The sequence below is a fragment of the Bos taurus genome, chromosome 7 (assembly GCF_002263795.3).
Source record: "Bos taurus isolate L1 Dominette 01449 registration number 42190680 breed Hereford chromosome 7, ARS-UCD2.0, whole genome shotgun sequence".
In the NCBI taxonomy this organism is placed as follows: Eukaryota; Metazoa; Chordata; class Mammalia; order Artiodactyla; family Bovidae; genus Bos; species Bos taurus.
The window spans coordinates 41,168,551-41,192,510 of record NC_037334.1 but is presented as its reverse complement, the minus strand read 5'-3'; the positions used below and the strand labels follow the sequence as shown (position 1 = coordinate 41,192,510).

Here is a 23,960-nt window from a genome sequence, read left to right as displayed (position 1 = left end):
CATTTCTACCAATTGGAGGTCACCACATACCAGTTGCAACATGAAGGCAGTGTCACAAAAAAAAGTGATCCATGATATTGGGACCACAGAATGGTAATTTTATAGTTGCAATGGAAGGCAATAGATTATACAATAATACAATAATCTAGTTATACAATAATCCTCTCACCCAAGAGGCTATGATCATCTTCAGGGAAACCTGGATTCTCATAATGGTTAGGTATCTCAAAGGGATACTGATGACAACATAGCGGTCAAATACCAAGATGAAGAACTCTACTGTCCCAAAGAGAAAACAGAAGAAAGACTGAGTGATTCAGCCTTCAAAAATATGGTGTTTATTTGTGAAATTGTAACGGCCAACATCTTAGGTGTTCACAGAAGTGAGCATGATTTCTAAAAGTGAGATGTGTGCAAGGAACAAATACATGGGTAACTGAAGGCAGTTATAACTCCACACCAGTAGGATGATCATAGAATTACTTAAAACTGTCACATACACAGGCAGGAATGTAAAGAAGAGCAAGATCTTCATGCCCCAGGTAGTGTGAAAACCAAGGATGATGAATTTCATCAAGTTGTAGTTTCATTGTTAAAGGTCATTGCCCAGTGAAAACATTATCTGCAGAAAAGAAAAACAATACTGCCTCTAGACCATTTTCTTCCAGGTTTAGAAAGACTTTTAGCTTCAATGGTTAGTGTTGACACAAGGTTCAGTTCAGTTCAGTTCAGTTGCTGAGTTGTGTCCGACTCTTTGCGAACCCATGAATCGCAGCATGCCAGGCCTCCCTGTCCATCATCAACTCCAGTTCACCCAGACTCACGTCCATCGAGTCAGTGATACCATCCAGCCATCTCATCCTCTGTCATCCCCTTCTCCTCCTGCCCCCAGTCCCTCCAGGCATCAGAGTCTTTTCCATTGAGTCAACTCTTCGCATGAGGTACCCAAAGTATTGGAGTTTCAGCTTTAGCATCATTCCTTCCAAAGAAATCCCAGGGCTGATCTCCTTCACAATGGACTGGTTGGATCTCCTTGCAGTCCAAGGGACTCTCAAGAGTCTTCTCCAACACCACAGTTCAAAAGCATCAATTCTTCGGTGCTCAGCCTTCTTCACAATCCAACTCTCACATCCATACATGACCACAGGAAAAACCGTAGCCTTGACTGGATGAACCTTTGTTGGCAAAGTAATGTCTCTGCTTTTGAATATGCTATCTAGGTTGGTCATAACTTTCCTTCCAAGGAGTAAGCGTCTTTTAATTTCATGGCTGCAGTCACCATCTACAGTGATTTTGGAGCCCAGAAAAATAAAGTCTGACACTGTTTCCACTGTTTCCCCATCTATTTCCCATGAAGTGATGGGACCAGATGCCATGATCTTCGTTTTCTGAATGTTCAGTTTTAAGCCAACTTTTTCCACTCTCCACTTTCACTTTCATCAAGAGGCTTTTGAGTTCCTCTTCACTTTCTGCCATAAGGGTGGTGTCACATGCATATCTGAGGTTATTGATATTTCTCCTGGCAATCTCAATTCCAGCTTGTGTTTCTTCCAGTCCAGCATTTCTCATGATGTACTCTGCATATAAGTTAAATAAGCAGGGTGACAATATACAGCCTTGACGTACTCCTTTTCCTATTTGGAACCAGTCTGTTGTTCCATGTCCAGTTCTAACTGTTGCTTTTTGACCTGCATACAAATTTCTCAAGAGGCAGATCAGATGGTCTGGTATTCCCATCTCTTTCAGAATTTTCCACAGTTTATTGTGATCCACACAGTCAAAGGCTTTGGCATATCAATAAAGCAGAAATAGATGTTTTTCTGGAACTCTCTTGCTTTTTCCATGATCAGCAGATGTTGGCAATTTGGTCTCTGGTTCCTCTGCCTTTTCTGAAACCAGCTTGAACATCAGGAAGTTCACGGTTCACATATTGCTGAAGCCTGGCTTGGAGAATTTTGAGCATTACTTTACTAGCGTGTGAGATGAGTGCAATTGTGCGGTCGTTTGAGCATTCTTTGGCATTGCCTTTCATTGGGATTGGAATCAAAACTGACCTTTTCCAGTCCCGTGGACAGTGCTGAGTTTTCCAAATTTGCTGGCATATTGACTGCAGCACTTTCACAGCATCATCTTTCAGGATTTGAAATAGCTCAACTGGAATTCCATCACCTCCACTAGCTTTGTTCATAGTGATGCTTTCTAAGGCCCACTTGACTTCACATTCCAGGATGTCTGGCTCTAGGTCAGTGATCACACCATCGTGATTATCTTGGTCGGAAAGATTTTTTTTTGTTCAGTTCTTCTGTGTATTCTTGCCACCTCTTCTTAATATCTTCTGCTTTTGTTAGGTTCATCCCATTTCTGTCCTTTATCGAGCCCATCTTTGCACGAAATGTTCCCTTGGTACTTCTAATTTTCTTGAAGAGATCTCTAGTCTTTCTCATTCTGTTGTTTTCCTCTATTGCTTTGCATTGATCGCTGAAGAAGGCTTTCTTATCTCTTCTTGCTATTCTTTGGAACTCTGCATTCAGATGCCTATATCTTTCCTTTTCTCCTTTGCTTTTCACTTCTCTTCTTTTCACAGCTATTTGTAAGGCCTCCCTAGACAGCCATTTTGCTTTTTTGCATTTCTTTTCCATGGGGATGGTCTTGATCCCTGTCCCCTGTACAATGTCACGAACCTCAGTCCATAGTTCATCAGGCACTCTATCAGATCTAGGCCCTTAAATCTATTTCTCACTTCCACTGTATAATCATAAGCGATTTGATTTAGGTCATACCTGAGTGGTCTAGTGGTTTTCCCTACTTTCTTCAATTTCAGTCTGAATTTGGCAATAAGGAGTTCATGATCTGAGCCACAGTCAGCTCCTGGTCTTTTTTTGCTGACTTTATAGACTTTTTCCATCCTTGGCTGCAAAGAATATAATCAATCTGATTTCGGTGTTGACCATCTGGTGATGTCCATGTATAGAGTCTTCTCTTGTGTTGTTGGAAGAGGGTGTTTGTTATGACCAGTGCATTTTCTTGGCAAAACTCTATTAGTCTTTTCCCTGCTTCACTCAGTATTCCAAGGCCAAATTTGCCTATTACTCCAGGTGTTTCTTGACTTCCTACTTTTGCATTCCAGTCACCTATAATGAAAAGGACATCTTTTTTGGGTGTTAGTTTTAAAAGGTCTTGTAGGTCTTCATAGAACCGTTCAACTTCAGCTTCTTCAGCGTTACTTGTTGGGCCATAGACTTGGATTACTGTGATATTGAATGGTTTGTCTTGGAAACGAAAAGAGATCATTCTGTCATTTTTGAGACTGCATCCAAGTGCTGCATTTTGGACTCTTTGGTTTACCATAGTGGCTACTCCATTTCTTCTGAGGGATTCCTGCCTGCAGTAGTAGATATAATGGTCATCTGAGTTAAATTCACCCATTCCAGTCCACTGAGTTCGCTCATTCCTAGAATGTTGACATTCTCTCTTGCCATCTCTTGTTTCACCACTTCCAATTTGTCTTGATTCATGGACCTGACATTCCAGGTTCCTATGCAATATTGCTCTTTACAGCATCAGACCTTGCTTCTGTCACCAGTCATGTCCACAGCTGAGTATTGTTTTTGCTTTGGCTCCATCCCTTCATTCTCTCTGTAGTTATTTCTCCACTGATCTCCTGTAGCATATTGGGCACCTACTGACTTGGGGAGTTTCTCTTTCAGTATCCTATCATTTTGCATTTTCATACTGTTCATGGGGTTCTCAAGGCAAGAATACTGAAGTGGTTTGCCATTCCCTTCTCCAGTGGACCACATTCTGTCAGATCTCTCCACCATGACCTGCCCGTCTTGGGTTGCCCCACAGACATGGCTTAGTTTCATTGAGTTAGACAAGGCTGTGTTTCATTGATTTAGACAAGACAAGTTAGACAATGTTTGTGATACAAGATTGCCAAACATTAAAAAAACTGTCTATTTGTATGCCTTTTATATACATCACATACATAATTCAAACTATCTTTTAAAATGGAAAATCATACATTTTGTTCTCATGGTTTTGTTTATGCTTTCTGTGAATAATTTTATCTCCTCTCAAGGTTTCAAGTTTACCAAACTCTCCTATTTTAATCTTTGGAGTTCCAGACCGATGACCCAGTCTCTTTTACAATAGGAGATTTACTACATTTAAATGAACAGAGTGCATTTTGGCAGGCTGCCCTATTTTTCTTTATTTATCTTTGTTGCTAGTCTATTGCATATCCCATCATGACCCTAATTTGTTGATAGACATCTCTAATCATTTTCTTCTGGCTATATCTTAACTGAACTATATTCAACCAATGATCACTTTTTAATACAACTACTTCAAAAATGTTTCTCTGAAACTGCCATACGACCCAGTAATCCCAATCAGTCAGTTCAGTAGCTCAGTAGTGTCTGACTCTTTGCGACCCCATGAATCGCAGCACGCCAGGCCTCCCTGTCCATCACCAACTCCCGGAGTTCACCCAAACCCATGTCCATCGAGTCAGTGATGCCATCCAGCAATCTCATCCTCTGTTGTCCCCTTCTCCTCCTGCCCCCAAACCCTCCCAAAATCAGAGTCTTTTCCAATGAGTCAACTCTTCGCATGAGGGCATATACCCTGAGAAAACCACAATTGATAAAGTACCCAAATATTCACTACAGCACTATTTACAGTAGCTAGTACATGGAGGCAGCCTAGATATCCATCAGCAGATGAATGGATAAAGACATGATGGTACATATACACAATGGAATATTACTCAGCCATAAAAATGAACACATTTGAGACAGATCTAGTGAGGTGGGTGAACCTAGAGCCTATTACAAAGAGTTAAGTAAGTCAGAAAGAGGAAAACAAATATCTTGTATTAACTCATATATATATATATGGAATCTACAAAGATGGTGCTGATGAACCTGTATGCTAGGCAGTATTGGATACACAGGTACAGTGAACAGACTTGTAGACACAGTAGGGGAAGAAGAGGATGCAACAAATTGGGAGAGTAGCATTGAAATGTATACATTACCATATGTAAAATAACCAGTGAGAATTTGCTGTATGATTCAAATCTGGTGCTCTTTGACAATGTAGAGGGGTGGGATAGAGTGGAGGTTCAAGAGGAAGGGGACATATGTATACCTATGGCTGATTCATGTTGATGTATGGCAGTAACCAACAAAATATTGTAAAACAATTATTCTCCAATTGAAATAAATAAAGTATATAAAAATGTTTCTCAACTCTCATCTATTCTGTCCATTTTTAGTAAACAGTTTTCCTTTAAAGTCCTAATTATCTTGCAAAATTGTAATGGCTTATAATTTATCTTCAGACTTTATGTTGATCATAAAGTGTAGCTGCCATTTTGTTTTCTCTAATGGACATGAGTTGGAGAAACTTCTTAGATAAAAATGATTCTCTGGTGCCCTATTTGGGGGAGATGGTTCTACTTTCCTCCATATTTACTGGTAAAACCCACTAATAGGAGATTGATTGATGCAGGAATAGGGATTTCTAACCCAATGAGGGATCAGATTCATTGAGTCACTGGACCTCTGGAATGAATCCAGGCACAGGCATCCTAGCCATGAGTAACTACATTTGTCTCATACAGATAACATCTCCATAGCATCCTGGTTATGCTAACAATGCAAGTTTTCTTTTGACTATGAAGGGCACATTATTCAGACAATAATTTCTATTACTATTTAATTGATTAAAATAGCTGTACCATTATACATTGCTCTTATCTACAAATGCTGGGCTGGATGAAGCACAAGCTGGAATCAAAATTGCCGGAAGAAATATCAGTAACCTCAGAAATACGGATGACACCATCCTTATGGCAGAAAGCAAAGAAGAACTAAAGAGTCTCTTGATGAAAGTGAAAGAGGAGAGTGAAAAAGTTGGTTTAAACTTGGCTGAAACTCCAATACATTGGCCACCTGATGCAAAGAGCTGACTCATTGGAAAAGACCTTGGTGCTGGGAAAGACTGAAGGCAGGAGAAGGGGACGACAGAGAAAGAGATGGTTGGATGGCATCACCGATTCAATGGACATGAGTTTGAGTAAACTCTGGGAGCTGGTGATGGACAGGGAGGTCTGGTGTGCTGCAGTCCATGGGGTCGCAAACATCTGAGCAACTGAACTAAACTGAACTGATCTACAATGAGAAACTTACCTAATATGTAAATCCTCTGCTTTCTATTACACACTCCAGGTGATATCAGAAAGTTATTCTCAGCATCTGGTTCTAAGATTCTTTTCTGGACATGAGCAACTAAGTCCAAAATTACCTATGTGTCTCAAACAAATAACTACATTGTCTTTATCAAAAAATTCAGGACCCTTAAGAAATCACTCCTCACTATACACTTTGTCTATTCTTTTAATTTTCTTATCTATATCAAACAAGACTACACATCCCTTAAAATTTTAGACTAAATATTTCAGCACATTGGGTACTTTTCTTACAACCCCGCTCAAAGTTATTAACTAATCTCCTTTAGCTTCCAATGTTTTTAATATATCTGTACTATCAGAATTAACATGCTACCTTTTTTAAAACTACGTCTTTAATTTCTTCTTCCCACATCCATTACAGGATACTTCCTGGAATAAGAACTCTGATGTTAGTCATAGTCATATAATTATGATATGAGTAAATTCAATATTCATATCATATTGACATTTCTAAAAATATAATTTTTTCTTAACAAATTTCTTGAATGAAAAGTATTACTGATAGAATTAAATGAACTGTAGAATTAGGCAGAAGGACAAAGCTTTACTCACAATGGTAAATACATAGATCAAATTTGAAAATTAATTTATAGCATCACTAGTATAATTTTGACAGTAACATAAAAATGAGTCAATAAAAATTGCTTCAAATCATATATTTATGTAGCATAGATGCTGGGGTTGATACTTCCTTGTTTAATGGATTCATGAATCTTTGCAATATAATTAGCAATCAGAATATAAATGGAGCCTGTACAGTCACTGATTTTGCTTAAATCTTTAACTACTTCAAGCACTGCTACTGCAAATTCTTTTGCTCTCTCTAATTTTTCTTAACAATGGAGAAGAGTAATTGAATTTTAAAAGATATTTTAATAGCTAAATAATCAAAACCAATATACAATAAAGACAAAAGGTTTTATACAAAATAAACATATATCTAAAACTCTTACCTTCCCCTAAATAGAATATTTTGAATAAAATGTACAATATATATTTCAGAGCTTTATAATCATTACTAAGATAAGTATACACACACAAATACTCTTTTATGTTTCCAACAATCTCAAACTTCTATAAATCAATAATATTTATTTTCAAAAATCTGAGTTATAAAATTATGATATTGGTTTGTGGAATTAACCTAAAACATACATGCTTCATTCAGGAGGTACTTGGCTGTATTTTTCAGAGTTTAAAATATGATGTGTTCTTTCTGAATAAATGTGACATTTCTGCCGCAAATTTTGAGAACACTGTATCTAACTCTGAAGCAGGTTGTATCAATTGATAAAATTAATAATCCAAAGCATCATCAAGCCATGTAATAAACTAACAACTTAGTTAGATAAACTTTTTTGTCCAGGTAATGTTATTCAGCTTCTTTGTACAGTTTTATGTTATTTTTTATTCACAGTAAGCTCATATTTAAACCTGTGTACACAATTTAAGCATACCTTTATTTTCAAAACTTCCACACACCTGAGGGAAGAACAGATGCACAACAGTAGCTTGAACTTACTGAGGTCTTCCATTAGTAATACATATAATTGTAGTGTAGATAACTCTTTTGGAAATTATGTCCACTCAGTTTATTAAGATAGATATCTGTTGATATTTCATAAGTGTTTCATTTGGCCTAATGAGAAACTTTAAAAAAATAATATATTAAAACTATCACTTTTTTCATAACAGTTGAATTAAAGTCTATTTTCTCCTGTAGGAGCAAAAAGTTTCATAACACTTTTCATTGTCTACTTCCTATCTACAGAAAAGTGTATCTGCTTCTCAACAGTAGAAGTAGAAGTTAGAACAACTTGGCCAGGATAAAAATTTTAAAAGAATAAAAGAAAAATGAAAAACACTGGGTACTGGTACAGACTGGAGACATTAGGTATCTTTTATAAGGAAATTACAAAACCCAAATATATACAGTATAATATGAAAGGGACTAAGTAGAGACTACAAATACATTCATATTTCAGAGGAAAAATCCATAAAAATACACATTTCTAAACTCTTCAATTTTTTATTAATTTACATTTACTTTCCTGGAGTAACAGGCAAATCTGGCCTTGGAATACGGAACGAAGCAGGACAAAGACTAATAGAGTTTTGCCAAGAAAATGCACTGGTCATAGCAAACACCCTCTTCCAACAACACAAGAGAAGACTCCACACATGGACATCACCAGATGGTCAACACCGAAATCAGATTGATTATATTCTTTGCAGCCAAGGATGGAGAAGCTCTATACAGTCAACAAAAACAAGACCAGGAGCTGACTGTGGCTCAGATCATGAACTCCTTATTGTCAAATTCAGACTGAAATTGAAGAAAGTAGGGAAAACCACTAGACCATTCAGGTATGACATAAATAAAATCCCTTATGATTATACAGTGGAAGTGAGAAATAGATTTAAGGGACTAGATCTGATAGATAGAGTGTCTGATGAACTATGGACTGAGGTTTGTGACATTGTACAGGAGACAGGGATCAAAACCATCCCCATGGAAAAGAAAAGCTAAAAAGCAAAATGGCTGTCTGGGGAGGCCTTACAAATAGCTGTGAAAAGAAGAGAAGTGAAAAGCAAAGTAGAAAAGGAAAGGTATAGGTATCTGAATGCAGAGTTCCAAAGAATAGCAAGAAGAGATAAGAAAGCCTTCCTCAGCAATCAATGCAAAGCAATAGAGGAAAACAACAGAATGGGAAAGACTAGAGATCTCTTCAAGAAAATTAGAGGTACCAAGGGAACATTTCATGCAAAGATGGGCTCGATAAAGGACAGAAATGGTATGGACCTAACAGAAGCAGAAGATATCAAGAAGAGGTGGCAAGAATACACAGAACTGTACAAAAACTATCTTCACGACCCAGATAATCATGATGGTGTGATCACTGACCTAGAGCCAGACTTCCTGGAATGTGAAGTCAGTGGGCCTTGGAAAGCATCACTACGAACAAAGCTAGTGGAGGTGATGGAATTCCAGTTGAGCTATTTCAAATCCTGAAAGATGATGCTGTGAAAGTGCTGCAGTCAATATGCCAGCAAATTTGGAAAACTCAGCACTGTCCACGGGACTGGAAAAGGTCAGTTTTCATTCCAATCCCAATGAAAGGCAATGCCAAAGAATGCTCAAACGACCGCACAATTGCACTCATCTCACACGCTAGTAAAGTAATGCTCAAAATTCTCCAAGCCAGGCTTTAGCAGTATGTGAACCGTGAACTTCCTGATGTTCAAGCTGGTTTTAGAAAAGGCAGAGGAACCAGAGACCAAATTGCCAACATCTGCTGGATCATGGAAAAAGCAAGAGAGTTCCAGAAAAACATCTATTTCTGCTTTATTGACTATGCTAAAGCCTTAGACTGTGTGGATCCCAATAAACTGTAGAAAAATCTGAAAGAGATGGGAATACCAGACGACCTCACCTGCCTCTTGAAAAACCTATATGCAGGTCAGGAAGCAACAGTTAGAACTGGACATGGAACAACAGACTGGTTCCAAATAGGAAAAGGAGTACGTCAAGTCTGTATATTGTCACCCTGCTTATTTAACTTATATGCAGAGTACATCATGAAAAATGCTGGGTTGAAAGAAGCACAAGCTGGAATCAAGATTGCCGGGAGAAATATCAATAACCTCAGATATGCATGTGACACCACCCTTATGGCAGAAAGTGAAGAGGAACTCAAAAGCCTCTTGATGAAAGTGAAAGTGGAGAGTGGAAAAAGTTGGCTTAAAACTGAACATTCAGAAAACGAAGATCATGGCATCTGGTCCCATCACTTAATTGGAAATAGATGGGGAAACAGTGGAAACAGTGTCAGACTTTATTTTTTGGGGCTCCAAAATCACTGCAGATGGTGACTGCAGCCATGAAATTAAAAGACGCTTACTCCTTGGAAGAAAAGTTATGACAAACCTAGATAGCATATTCAAAAGCAGAGACATTACTTTGCCAACAAAGGTCCATCTAGTCAAGGCTATGGTTTTTCCTATGGTCATGTATGGATGTGAGAGTTGGACTGTGAAGAGCCCCGAAGAATTGATGGTTTTGAACTGTGGTGTTGGAGAAGACTCTTGAGAGTCCCTTGGACTGCAAGGAGATCCAACCAGTCCATTGTGAAGGAGATCAGCCCTGGGATTTCTTTGGGAGGAATGATGCTAAAGCTGAAACTCCAGCACTTTGGCCACCTCATGCGAAGAGTTGACTCACTGGAAAAAACTCTGATGCTGGGAGGGATTGTGGGCAGGAGGAGAAGTGGACGACAGAGGATGAGATGGCTGGATGGCATCACTGACTCGATGGATACGAGTCTGAGTGAACTCCTGGAGTTGGTGATGGACAGGGAGGCCTGGCGTGCTGCGACTCATTGGGTCGCAAAGAGTCGGACACGACTGAGAGACTGAACTGAACTGAACTGGCTGACTTTTCAGAAACATAGTCAATATTAAGTTTATTAAACAAGATCCGTCTTATAAGTACATTCTCTAAAGTTAGGTGATGCAATGTGTGTGTGTGCTTTTTAAGAAGAGAACTAGCATTTAATTTAGTTCCAGGCTATATTAAATTTAGAACCAGCTTTTAATTTAGTGTGAATCATCATCCTCTTGGTGATTCTTTTCTAATTCTTAAATATGAATTGAACTTTTCAAATATGTTGATAGTGTGGTACTTCCTTTATAGATATATGATTTCTGACAAACTTTATAGAACAAGTTGATAAAGTAAAATCATACCCTCTTGTGACCTAAGATGAAGAGAATGTGAAAATAGAAGTCATCCTATTTATTGTTTGAGATGATAGAACTGCCAGGAGAAATAAGTATTCTGAATTTATTTGAAAAGCTCTTGGGGAGAATTCCTGAAAGAAGGAGAGATTCCCCAGGGAAGTACTTTCATGTAGGGCTGTTAACATCAAGAATACCAGCTAGATCTTTGCTAACTAAATAAAACCAAAATAATTAGCTGAAGAAAACAAGTTTGACTAAACTTGGGGTAACTCTTTTATCACAGTAATATGACAGATAATTTTGTTGTTTAGTTTATTTATGGGATAGTTTTTCTATATTTCTATAAAGTTTGAAGCTATGAAAATAATTTTAACAACTGAACTTTTACTCATAATATTTTAATTAAAGGATTTATATAAACTCTTCTGATGAGAAAGTAATTAACTGTTCACCTTGCTAGAAAACAGAAATAAAAACCATTCTTACCATTATAAAGCTATCAAATTTAAATAGTTTGAAAATATACATATATCTGTTTTCAGTATTCAAGTTAAGGACATTAAGTTTGAGGCTGGCAAACATTTGCCTCTCTTTGGGTTTATAACAATTTGCTAAATAGAGAATTAGTTTCAGTTCAGTTCAGTCACTCAGTCACATCCAACTCTTTGCAACCCCATGGACTGCAGCACGACAGGCTTTCCTGTCCATCACAAACTCCTGGAGCTTACTCAAACTCACGTCAACCACATCGGTGATGCCATCCAACCATCTCATACTGTGTCATCCCCTTCTCCTCCTGCCTTCAATCTTTCCCAGCATCAGGGTCTTTTCAAATGAGTCAGTTATTCACATCAGGTGGCCAAAGTATTGGAGTTTCAGCTTAAGCATCAGTCCTTTCAATGAATATTCAGGGCTGATTTCATTTAGGATTGACTGCTTTGATCTCCTTGCAGTCCAAGGGACTCTCAAGAGTCTTCTCCAACACCACAGTTCAAAAGCATCAATTCTTTGGTGCTCAGCTTTCTTTATAGTCCAACTCTCACATCCATACATGACTACTGGAAAAATCATAGCATTGACTAGATGGACCTATGTTGGCAAAATAATGTCTCTGCTTTTTAATATGCTGCCATAGCTTTTCTTCCAAGGAGCAAACGTCTTTTAATTTCATGGCTGCAGTCACCATCTGCAGTGATTTTGGAGCCCCCCAAAATAGTCTGTCACTGTTTTCATTGTTTCCCCATCTATTTGCCATGAAGTGATGGGTTGTCATGATCTCAGTTTTTTGAATGCTGAGTTTTAAGCCAACTTTTTCACTCTCCTCTTTCACTTTCAAGAGGTTCTTTAGTTCTTTTTTGCTTTCTGCCATAAGGGTGGTGTCATCTGCATATCTGAGGTTACTGATGTTTCTCCTGGCAATCTTGACTCCAGCTTGTGATTCATCCAGCCCAGCGTTTCTCATGATGTATTCTGCATAGAAGTTAAATAAGCAGTGTGACAATATACAGCCTTGATGTACTCCTTTCCCAATTTGCAACCAGTCTGTTGTTCCATATCCAATTCCAACGGTTGCTTCTTGACCTGCATACAGATTTTGCAGGAGGCAGGTAATGTAGTCTGCAAGGAAATTCCCATCTTTTTAAGAATTTTCCAGTTTGTTGTGATCCACATAGTCAAAGGCTTTGGCATAGTCAGTAAAGAAGTAGATGCTTTTCAGGAACTCTCTTGCTTTTTCGATGATCCAACAAATGTTGGCAATTTGACCTCTGGTTCCTCTGCCTTTTCTAAATCCAGCTTGAACATCAGGAAGTTCTCATTTCATGTACTGTTAAAGCCTGGCTTGGAGAATTTTGAGCGTTACTTTGCTAGCCTGTGAGATGAGTGCAGTTGTGCAGTAGTGTGAACTTTCTTTGGCACTGCCTTTCTTTGGGATTGGAATGAAAACTGACCTTTTCCAGTGGCCTGAGTGTAGCACATCCACAGCACCATCTTTTAGGGTCTGAAACAGCTCAACTGAAATTCCATCACCTCCACTAGCTTTGTTCATAATGATGCTTCCTAAGGCCCACTTGACTTTGCACTCCAGGATGTCTGGCTCTAGTTCAATGATCACACCATCATGATTATACACATTAGTACATGACATTTGTTTCACTTCTTCTTAACCAATCCAGTTTCCTCCTTTTATTTTTTTCTCTAATCACCATAGCTAGGGCTTCCAAAAGTATGTTGAATAATAGAATGGGTGTGATCATAGAGGAAATGCTTTCAGTTTTTTATCATTGAGAATAATGCTTGCTGTGAGTTTATCATGTATGGCCTTCATTATGTTGAGGTAGGGTTTTCTATGTCCATTTTTTGGAGAGTTCTTTTCATAAATTATTGCTGAATTTTGTCAAAATGTTTTTATGCATCTATTGAGATTACCACATGATTTTTATCTTTCAATTTGTTAATATGGTCTATTGCATTCATTGATCTGCATATATTGAAGAATCCTTCAGCCCTGGGGTAAAGCCAACTTGATCATGGTGTTTAATCTTTTTAATGTGCTGCTGAATTCTGTTTGCTAAAATTTTGCTGAGGTTTTTGCATCTATATTCATCAGTGATGTTGGCCTACATTTTTCTTTTTTTTGTGATGTCTTTATCTTGTTTAGGTGTAGGGGTGGTGTTGGCCTCATAGAATAAGTTTGGAAGTGTTTCTTTGCAAATTTTTTGGAATAATTTCAGGATAGGCATTCCCTCTCCTCTAAATGTTTGATAGAAGTCACCTGTGAAGCCATCTGGCCCTGGGCTTTTGTATTTTGGGAGATTTTTTTTTCACAGCTTCAATTCCAGGGCTTGTGATTGGCTTGTTCATAATTTCTCCTGGTTCAGTCTTGGAAGATTGAACTGTTCATGTCTTCCAGGTTGTCTATTTTATTGCCATATAGTTGCTCATAATCATCTCTATGATTCTTTGTATTTCTTTCTTGTCTGTTGTAACCTCTCCTTTTTCATTTCTAATTTTGTTACTTTGAATCTTTTCTCTTTTTTCTTGATGAGTCTGGTTAATGGTTTGTCAATATTGTTTATCTTCTCAAAGAATCAACTTTTAGTTTTATTTATCTTTATTATTGTTTCCTTCCTTTATTTTACTTTTTTTCCTGCTCTGATCTTTGTAATTTCTTTCTTGCTACTAACTTTAAGATTTTAATTCTTTAAAAAGTAACTATAACATAAGAAAATGACTATATATGTTCTTACTACATTACGATTTTAATACATCAAGTTACAGCTAGGTATGTCACTAAGATAGGAAACTTGATTTGGATAAAGCAACGTAACAAAGTTGGACTGCAAGAGGATCCAACCAGTCCATCCTAAAGGAGATCAGTCTTGGGTGTTCATTGGAGGGACTAATGTTGAAGCTGAAACTCCAATACTTGGTCACCTGATGCAAACAGTTGACTCATTTGGAAAGACCTTGATGCTGGGAAAGATTGAGGGCAGGAGGAGAAGGGGAAGACAGAGGATGAGATGGTTGGATGGCATCACTGACTCGATGGACATGAGTTTGAGTGGACTCTGGGAGTTGGTGATGGACAGGGAGGCCTGGCATGCTGAGGTTCATGGGGTTGCAAAAAGTCAGACATGACTTGAGCGACTGAACTGAATTGACATAACAAAGCTGAAATGTGAATCATAAGCTGATTTCATTACTTTGGAATACGACAGTAATACTGATATTGCCTTAATTAATTTATGTGCATGTGTGCTCAGCTGCTATCATGTCTGACTCTTTGCGACCCCATGGACTGTATCCTGCCAGGCTCCTCTGTCCATGGGATTATCCAGGCAAGAATACTGGAGTGGCTTGCCATTTCCTTCTCCAGGGGATCTTTTCAACCCAGGAATCGAACCCACATCTCCTGCAAGTCTTCTTCATTACAGAATGATTCTTTACCACTTAGCCACTGAGGGTTTCCCTTAAATAAGAGGGGATGTATTTTTTGTTTCTCACTGGTTTTGTGGCTGGATATTCATGGTGACTTTAGAAAAAAGACTTGGGAAAGGCTTGGGCACTCTTAATTTGCATCATACAAAGTTCTTTATTCCAAATCCCCTTCCACATGACAACTAGCTTCTTTTAAGTTTTATTGAAGTATAATTGACAAAAGTTTTATACATATTGTATTTAACATGTGCAATTTAATAACTTGACATACATATACATTGTAGAATGTAGTATGTTCTTAACCATTTTCTGCATCCAATAATATAATTTTCTCATCCAATAAGTAATTGCTGCATTAATTGGTTGGTTTTTGAAGATATAAACAGCAAAATATTTTTATAATAAAAACCTAGTAAAATATGACGGAGAAGGCAATGGCAACCCACTCCAGTACTCTTGCCTGGGAAATCCCATGGACCGAGCAGCCTGGTAGGCTGCAGTCCATGGGGTCGCTAAGAGTCGGACACGACTGGGCGACTTCACTTTCACTTTTCACTTTCATGCATTGGAGGAGGAAATGGCAACCCACATCGGTGTTCTTGCCTGGAGAATCCCAAGGACAGATGAATCTGGTGGGCTGCCATCTATGGGGTCGCACAGAGTCGGACACCACTGAAGCGACTTAGCAGCAGCAGCAGCAGTAAAATATGACATGTCATCCTTTTGAGTTTGAATGGACTGCTAATATTATGAGAAACATATGTTGAATTCATTAAGAATTTTTTTATTTTTGTAATGTTCTTATAAGTTATTATTATTTTAATGTGGATTAAATCAGTTGGAAGGGGTTCCTCTTCTTCTATTTTATGAAAATATCATTTGAAAGACTATTTCTTCCTATATACCTGTAATTTATTTATAAAGACATGAGAATATCAATTTTTCTTTGAGATTTTAAAAATATATGAAACAAACTAATTTTTTTTGTTTATATTTGAGTTGCTCACATAATCATTGACTGTAAGAAACCAGCAAATGCTCTGTTTTCATTATTTAAAGTTGCTTTGTAGTAGATGGTTGAAATATAGCCTTATCCTCTTTTGCCTTATCCTCTTTAGAGATGAGGATACATTTTATTTTCTCCTTTTGTGTTAAAGTGATAAATTACTTCCCTTATTAATAAACATCAAACATTAAACCAAATTATATTTATTCTATTTAGCCATCTAGATTTTCTGTATGCTTTTCTACATGCTTCAATTTTTAACTTTATAAATTTTTATTATAATACTTGCCTCCATATTAATGAGCACTATTATCCTTTAACATCCTCTTCTTGAAGTATCCCTATTTGATTTAGATTACAAGTGTACACCGGGCTTCCTAGGTGGCTCAGATGGTAAAGAATCTATCTGCAATGCAGAAGACCTGGATTCAATCCCTGGGTGTGGAAGATCCCCTGGAGAAGGGAATGGTTACCTACTCCAGTAATCTTGCCTGGAGAATTACATGGATAGAAGAGTCTGTTTAGCTAGAGCCCATTTGGTCACAAAGAGTAGGACATGACAGAGTGACTAACACTTTCACTTTTCACAAGTGTATACTAGCTAATATAATGAGATAAAAACATTTGCCCTTTGATTTTCTCTGAAAAATTAGATCTAAAATGATAATCATTATTTCTTTGGATGATTGGAAGAATACAAATGAGAAATGGGTGGTTCATTCCCTGGAAATTTCTAAATCTTTTCAACACATATCATAGTTGTAGACTGAGAAGGCAATGGCAACCCACTCCAGTACCCTTGCCTGGAAAATCCCATAGATGGAGGAGCCTGGTTGGCTGCAGTCCATGGGGTAGCTAAGAGTCGGACACGACTGAGCGACTTCCCTTTAACTTTTCAGTTTCATGCATTGGAGAAGGAAATGACAACCCACTCCAGTGTTCTGGCCTGGAGAATCCCAGGGACGGAGGAGCCTGGTGGGCTGCTGTCTATGGGGTCGAACAGAGTCGGACATACTGAAGAGACTTAGCAGCAGCAGCAGCAGCATAGTTGTAGAAAATAGATGAAACCACTGAAGAACTACAATACTTCATTTTACATAAGCTATGTGCAAACGTGCTAAGTCTCATCATTCATGTCTGACTCTTTGCAACCTTATGGACTGTAGCCTGCCAGACTCCTCTGTCCCTGGGATTTTCCAGGCAAGACTACTGGCATGGATTGCCATGCCCTTCTCCAGAGGATCTTCCCAACCCAAGGATCAAACCCATGTCTCCTGTGTCTCCTGAATTGCAGGTGGATTCTTTACACTGAACCACCAGAGAAGTCCCTTATACAAGCTAACTTTCACTCAAATACCAGTATTTCTTGCCTGAAAGCTGTTAATGGCCTCTTGTACCCATCTGTGTAGCAGAATAATGGCACCAAAGATCTAATATATTCTGTACTCAGTTCTTCATCAGTGACTGACAGAAACTGGCATATTACTTTGTCCCACTGATGAGATAGCCCTATTATCTAGTGGCTGTAAGAGTTCTCTTTGAATTCAGCTCCATTTTTCTCAAAATAAAATTTTGAAATTAGATTACTTACCAGCAAGATGACAAGACATCAGCAAGATAGAGTGGTTGCAACCACTGATATTCTGAAGTGTGAACATTTCTAATAATTTCAGTACAGTGAATTGGTACAGGATGGAGGTAGAATGAGATAGGCTTTTAATACTCCTTTAGCATTTGAGATATTTTAGATAATGATATTTTTTAATATTCAAAAATTTATTGAAAAATGTTATGTACCAGGTACTATGCTAGGTGCTGAGGAACAACAGTGCATTTTGAGTTATTGTTTTAATATAAATGAAAATATTGTTATCAATCATTATTTTTACTAAAAGAGGGACAGTCAAGATTTTCAAGTCAGAGAAATGGAGGGTAGAAAATTAATATCTAGGAATTAGGAAAATTGATTATAAAGAAGCTGACACTGACAAATAAATACAGATCGTTGTAGCTCTTTATATCTGGGTTTTTTAAATAACAGACTAAAGACATGTTTGGATCATTTACAGAGTATTCAATGGTCAAAAACTGAGGCTGTATATGAGAAGAGTATCTTTATGATTTGTGCATTTAAACCACCTTCTATGCCAATAGAATACTTACAAAATTACTTGGTTTTGGCCCCCATATCTGTGCCATGCCTCAAGCACCATTGTGGGAGGTTTTTCTGCATAAGTGGAGAAGACAGTTATTGCAAATAGGAGAAGCACAACATATTTTAAGCATGTCTGAAGATGAAGAAAAAGTGAAATTATGCCTTCCTGAACCAGCTATCCAGAAATTTACTAAAATGGCAATCCCAACAGACCTGGAGATGTTACAAAAGTGCCAGATAAATATTGAGAAGTATTAGAGGTGCTGAACATGGGACCAGTACATGAAGAGCATGTCAATGCAGGACGTACAGTTCAGCAACTCTGCTGCAATATTGGAGGAGTGGAGAAGCTTTGTTTTAAAGTCCAAAAGGGTGACCTAAGACTTCTAAAGAGAATGATAGATTCTGTTGAAAACGCGTCAGCTGCAACAGCAGGATTTTTCCAACTCCATCTAGCATCTGTAGAAGAACTTAAGAAACAATTTAATGATGAAGAAACTTTATTACAGCCTTCTTTAGATCCATGACTGACAACATTTCATACTACTGAAGATGAAGCTGATCCTCAGAGTATGACTCAGATGTATGCGTTGCCTGAAACGCCTCAAGATTAAAATACTGCAGAATCATGGGAGACCTTAGAAGCGGACTTAAATGAACTTAACCAACTGGTCCCACTGATTTCTCTCTCCTAGTGAATTTTCAGCAGGAGAAGATTGACAGCACTGAAGACCATGTCAACAGTGCTGCTGTGAATATTGAAGAGGGAACCAAAACATGGGGGAAGGCTGAAAAATACAAGTTGGCAGCCCTACCTGTGGCAGGCGCACTCAGAGGAGGAGTGGTGAAGGGTCAGATTGGCCTCCTTGATGCTTCAAAGCGTCAGAAATTGCAGCTGCACTTGGTGGTGGGGTGTTGCGCTTCACAGGTGGAAAAGTGATACAAAAAAAAAAAAACAGAAAATGATTGGGAAGCTCACTTCCAGCTGTCCAGCTCTCCCCAGCCCAACTGACAAAAAAATGCAGTTAAAAACCAAACTTTACTAATTATTGACACAAGCATGTCTATCCTAATGAGGACCTTTGCTGCTGTTGGACACTCAGTTGGCTTTCAGAATATGATTATATTGAAACAGTGGCTACAGATACTCAAGTGGGATTGAACTGTGATAAGGGGATATATTTTGTTGTTTGCTGGATATTAATGGAGTTGTGAGAGACTTAGGAGCTTGGCCTGAGGCTGACAGTATTTGTCAGGTAAGTTTAAAGGCTGGCAGGGAGCAGAATTTTTACCTGGAAATGTGAAAACTGAACCCATAACTTTAATAAGGACTTGTGATGTGTGGACATGTTGGGTTATGGAAGGGTAGTTTTTGGAACAGTTTCTTCCATGACCCTGACTTGGAGACTCCGAGATTAAGCATATTATAAATATGTTTCTTTTTCTCCTAAATGTAGATTATTTAGGCATTTTAGCAGAGAAAAGAATGGAAGTTTAAGAGCTTTTCATATCAAATAGGGAAAACAGGATCTAGCAAGGAGCATGAGTGAACTGCATAATGGAATCCATTTGGTGAGCCCTATTGCATTTTTGCCTAACAATATTATATGGTAAAGCAAATAAATAGTGTAAGAAAATGGAAAAAAAATTACTTGTTTCTTACAGGAGACAATTTGGCTCCTGTGAAATGTATAATTTATAGTAACAATGATGGATTGTACTTCACATTCAACTAAGAATTTTGAAATGCTGCTGCTGCTGCTGCTAAGTCACTTCAGCCATGTCCGACTCTGTGTGACCCCATAGACAGCAGCCCACCAGGCTCCCCCATCCCTGGGATTCTCCACTTGCTGGAGTGGGTTGCCATTTCCTTCTCCAATGCATGAAACTGAAAAGTGAAAGTGAAGCCGCTCAGTTGTGTCTGACTCTTAGCGACCCCATGGACTGCAGCCTACCAGCCTCCTCTGTCCACAGTATTTTCCAAGCACTGGAGTACTGGAGTGGGTTGTCATTGCCTTCTCCAATTTTGAAATGACTTCCTCTCTTATATCTAATTAAGATATTTTACAGGTTCCTTCAAATAGTGAAAAGGTAATGTGATCTGGCTGTTATGTTGAAATTTGCAGATTATCTTTTTTTTTAATTTTTTATTTTATTTTATTTTTTAACTTTACAATATTGTATTGGTTTTTCCATATATCAACATGAATCCACCACAGGTATACACATGTTCCCCATCCTGAACCCTCCTCCCTCCTCCCTCTCGGTACCATCCCTCTGGGTCGTCCCAGTACACCATTAACATTAGCATTTTAAAAATCTCTTCTTATAAATGATTTTACATGAAAATTCAGTGGCTATATTAATTTCCTACCATCCTGAAAAAAAGATTTTGGATAGAAAAATCTGATATGTTTCTGTCACTCTTCTATTCTTTCTGTGAATAATTAGCTTCTAAGTTTTGGTGAATTCTTTTGCCACAGGTAGATTTCTCATCACACTCTGGCACAGAAATAGGAGCATAATAGTTATACACTGTAAGAGATATGGAATATGGAACCATGAGTAGATCAGTCTAGAATTAAATAAAAATTTAAATAATAAATAATATATATAACAATATTTCAAATTAAATTCAAATAATGTTTATATTATTTTATTAAGGCAATACATATGTATTAATTGTAAAAAATAATGATACTTTTAAAAGTATATGTTTTTTTTTTTCTTTTTAATGTTCTTCGGTAAAGTTAAGGAATTGCCTAAACCAGAGACATCCAATCCTGGCATTGTTTAACTTTAAATCATTTGCTTGTACATGCATTTGATTTTTAAAACACTAGAGGCGTAGGAAAATAGAATAATCACATATTTATCACTCATCTCTGTCATTATGTGTGTGTCTGTTATGAATATATGTATAAGTTTTTAGATCTGTATGAATCAGTATTAGTTGAACCTGGTGAGAGATAGGAAAGTAACATATGCTCTCCTAATTCCTTCCTTATGGGAGGTTTAGTTGCTAAGTTGTGTACAATTCTTACGACCCCATGGACTGTAGCCCACCAGGCTCCTCTATCTATGGGATTCTCCAGGCAAGAATACTGGAGTGGGTTGCCATTTTTTTCTCCAGGGGATCTTCCCAACCGAGGAATTGAACCCAGGCCTCCTGCGTTGCAGGCAGATTTTTTACCAAGTGAGCTACAAGGAAAGCCCCTGCAAAAAAGTCACTCAATCATGTCCAGCTCTTTGCCACCCAATGGACTATACAGTTCATGGAATTCTCCAGGCCAGAATACTGGCGTGGGTAACCTTTCCCTTCTCCAGGGGATCTTCCCAACCCAGGGATCAAACCCAGGTCTCCCACATTGCAGGCGGATTCTTTACCAGTTGAGCCACAAAGGAAGTCCTTCCTTATGTGAGCATATTAATTTGGAAGTGATTACATGATAAAATAACTTTAATGCCAGACATGAAGATATCTTTGTTGTAAAGATATCATTTTTTAGATTTTAAAGATCTTAAATTTGTTAGCATAATCACATATTTATTGACACCATCTCTCAGGGAATCTTTCACTTTCTCATTTCGAAGACTGTAGATGAAAGGATTCAACATTGGTGTCACAATGGTGTTTAGCACTGTGGCAAATTTGTTAACATCCGTCACATTACCCTTTTGTGGGCGGACATAGATGAAGATGGAGCTTCCATAGTAAAGTGTTACTACAGTGATATGTGAAACACAGGTGGAGAAAGCTTTATGTCGTCCCTGGACAGAGGGAATTCTAAAGATAGTAATAATAATATATGTGTAAGACACTCCTGTCAGGAGCAAGGAACCCAATAGCAACAAAACAGAGGAGACAAAGTCAGCCAGCTCAGCCACAGAGATATCTGCACAGACCAACTTTAGCACAGGAGCACTGTCACAGAAGAAGTGATTAATTACATTTGGCCCACAAAAGGGCAGAGGGGCAGTTAACATCGATGAGACCAAAATTGACAAAAATGCACCTATGTAAGATCCCAGAAGCAATGATATGCATGTTTGTTTGTTCATGATGATGGCATACCTCAGTGGGTTGCAGATGGCAACGTATCGATCAAAGGACATAACAGCCAAGATGAAGAATTCTGTGGAGCCCAAGAGAAAGTAGAAGAAAGACTGTGTAAGACATCCCACAAAGGATATTGCTTTGGTGAGGGAAAATGTGTTGGCTAACATCTTAGGCACCACCGTGGAGGTAATTGCAACCTCAAGGAAAGAAAGATTGGCTACAAAAAAATACATGGGTGAATGCAGACGGTAGTCACCACACACCAAAAGGATAATCATGGTGTTGCCAATCAGAGATATCATGTACATAAGCAGGAATGCAGAAAAAAGAAGAATTTCTACTTCTTTCCCGTTCTGAAATCCTAGAAGAATGAACTCAGTGACAATGGTCTTGTTTCTTTGATCCATAATTTCTCACTTCTGCCTGGCATAATAAAAAAAGAAGTTTATGATTGGTCTATGTATCTAAATCTTGGAAATAATCCACATATAAATTTTAACTATATTTTCTTTTTATTAAAGAAAAACAATAAAAACAAATAATTATTTTTCCAGTGTATAAACATCTTCTGAGATAAACTGTGCCAGATATAAGAGTTCAAGTGTGAAATTCACTCATAATAGTTGAATTAGTTCCACAATAAGATTGTGATAAATATCCTATTGAAAGACCTGTGAGTTTCCCCTCAGTGTAGAGAACCTAACAGTGAATTTAGTTCTTTAGAAGTCTTGTGAACAGATGCATAGAGTGTCCTTTGGGATAAACACATCACAGTGTCCTTAATCCATTCAGATGTAAAGCAATTCAGAGTGCTGGAAAAGTTGCAATAAAGTCTAATTCTATATGATTATATATGTACGAAATGTCTTTCAAAGCTGGCTTATCATTGAGAAGAAAAATGCTAAAATAAACAACTAAACATGATTATATAATATGTTCATTACTTTTGACTTACAAGTTCTAGACACTGTATTGTTAGATTGGCCACTATAAGTCAACTTTATGTAATTTCCATGTAGAATCACATCTTATAGCAAATGAGATATTCACAGGTATTTCAAGAGTAAGGGAAAGGTTTAAATAAATGACTTGTCAATATTTATTATATGTTTCTTAAAATTCAGAGAGAGAGAGCAAATACTCAGCTAGGAGGGAGTAGAAAAATGAAACTTTTGAATTTTGAATATTCCCAAGAGAAGTAGTGAAAGCATAGTTTTGTATTCTTATACTAGAAAACAAGGGCCAAAAGCACAGAGAAAACAGGACACTTGTTAGAGAGAAGGTGATTTTGCTGGATGGTTATGGTGATATTTTGGATAGGCAAAAATAAAGGTTTGGATTGGGGCTAATTTCAAATTCCAAATCATAAAACACATAAAAATTTATATTGATAGGTTATGAAAGGGCTATTTTTATATAAGTGGGAATTTTTGTTGCTACTTTTCAATAGATGTGATGGATGAGCATGACAGAAGTGAACTAAAATTTACATAAGAGGATTAGAAATAAGACAATACCCTGTGTCTTTTTTATTTGTACCATTTTTTTTTTCGGATCCTAAATGTTTATTAGCTTATTCTTTTACTTACTTTTACTATTATCTATTTACTGCATAATGAAGAAACAGATAAATATATGATTCATGCATGTTACACTTTTTATGAGTAAGAGGAATAAGTTGGACCAAAATTAAAGTTAAAGCTCTATGATTCTTAACAATGACCATTCTTAATACAATAACACAAATTCGGTATTTAAACAAATATGAACTAAATTTGTCAATACAGTGGCTTGGTATGAA

General features: G+C 37.6%; 1 protein-coding gene and 1 pseudogene across 1 annotated transcript; one reads left to right on the top strand and one right to left on the bottom strand.

The window, feature by feature from the left end:
* The first annotated feature begins 18,228 nt into the window (after window positions 1–18,228).
* Window positions 18,229–19,145, top strand: LOC780972 (syntaxin-17-like; annotated as a pseudogene).
* A 2,452-nt stretch (window positions 19,146–21,597) lies between these two features.
* Window positions 21,598–22,566, bottom strand: OR6AN1 (olfactory receptor family 6 subfamily AN member 1). The gene has a single exon (XM_002689080.2). The coding sequence runs from the start codon at window positions 22,564–22,566 to the stop codon at window positions 21,598–21,600; it is 969 nt and encodes a 322-aa protein (XP_002689126.2).
* Window positions 22,567–23,960: the final 1,394 nt, after the last annotated feature.

Coding starts and splice junctions, on each gene's coding strand:
- OR6AN1 (XM_002689080.2), bottom strand. CDS start 22,566: ATGGATCAAAGAAACAAGACCATTGTCACTGAGTTCATTCTTCTAGGA.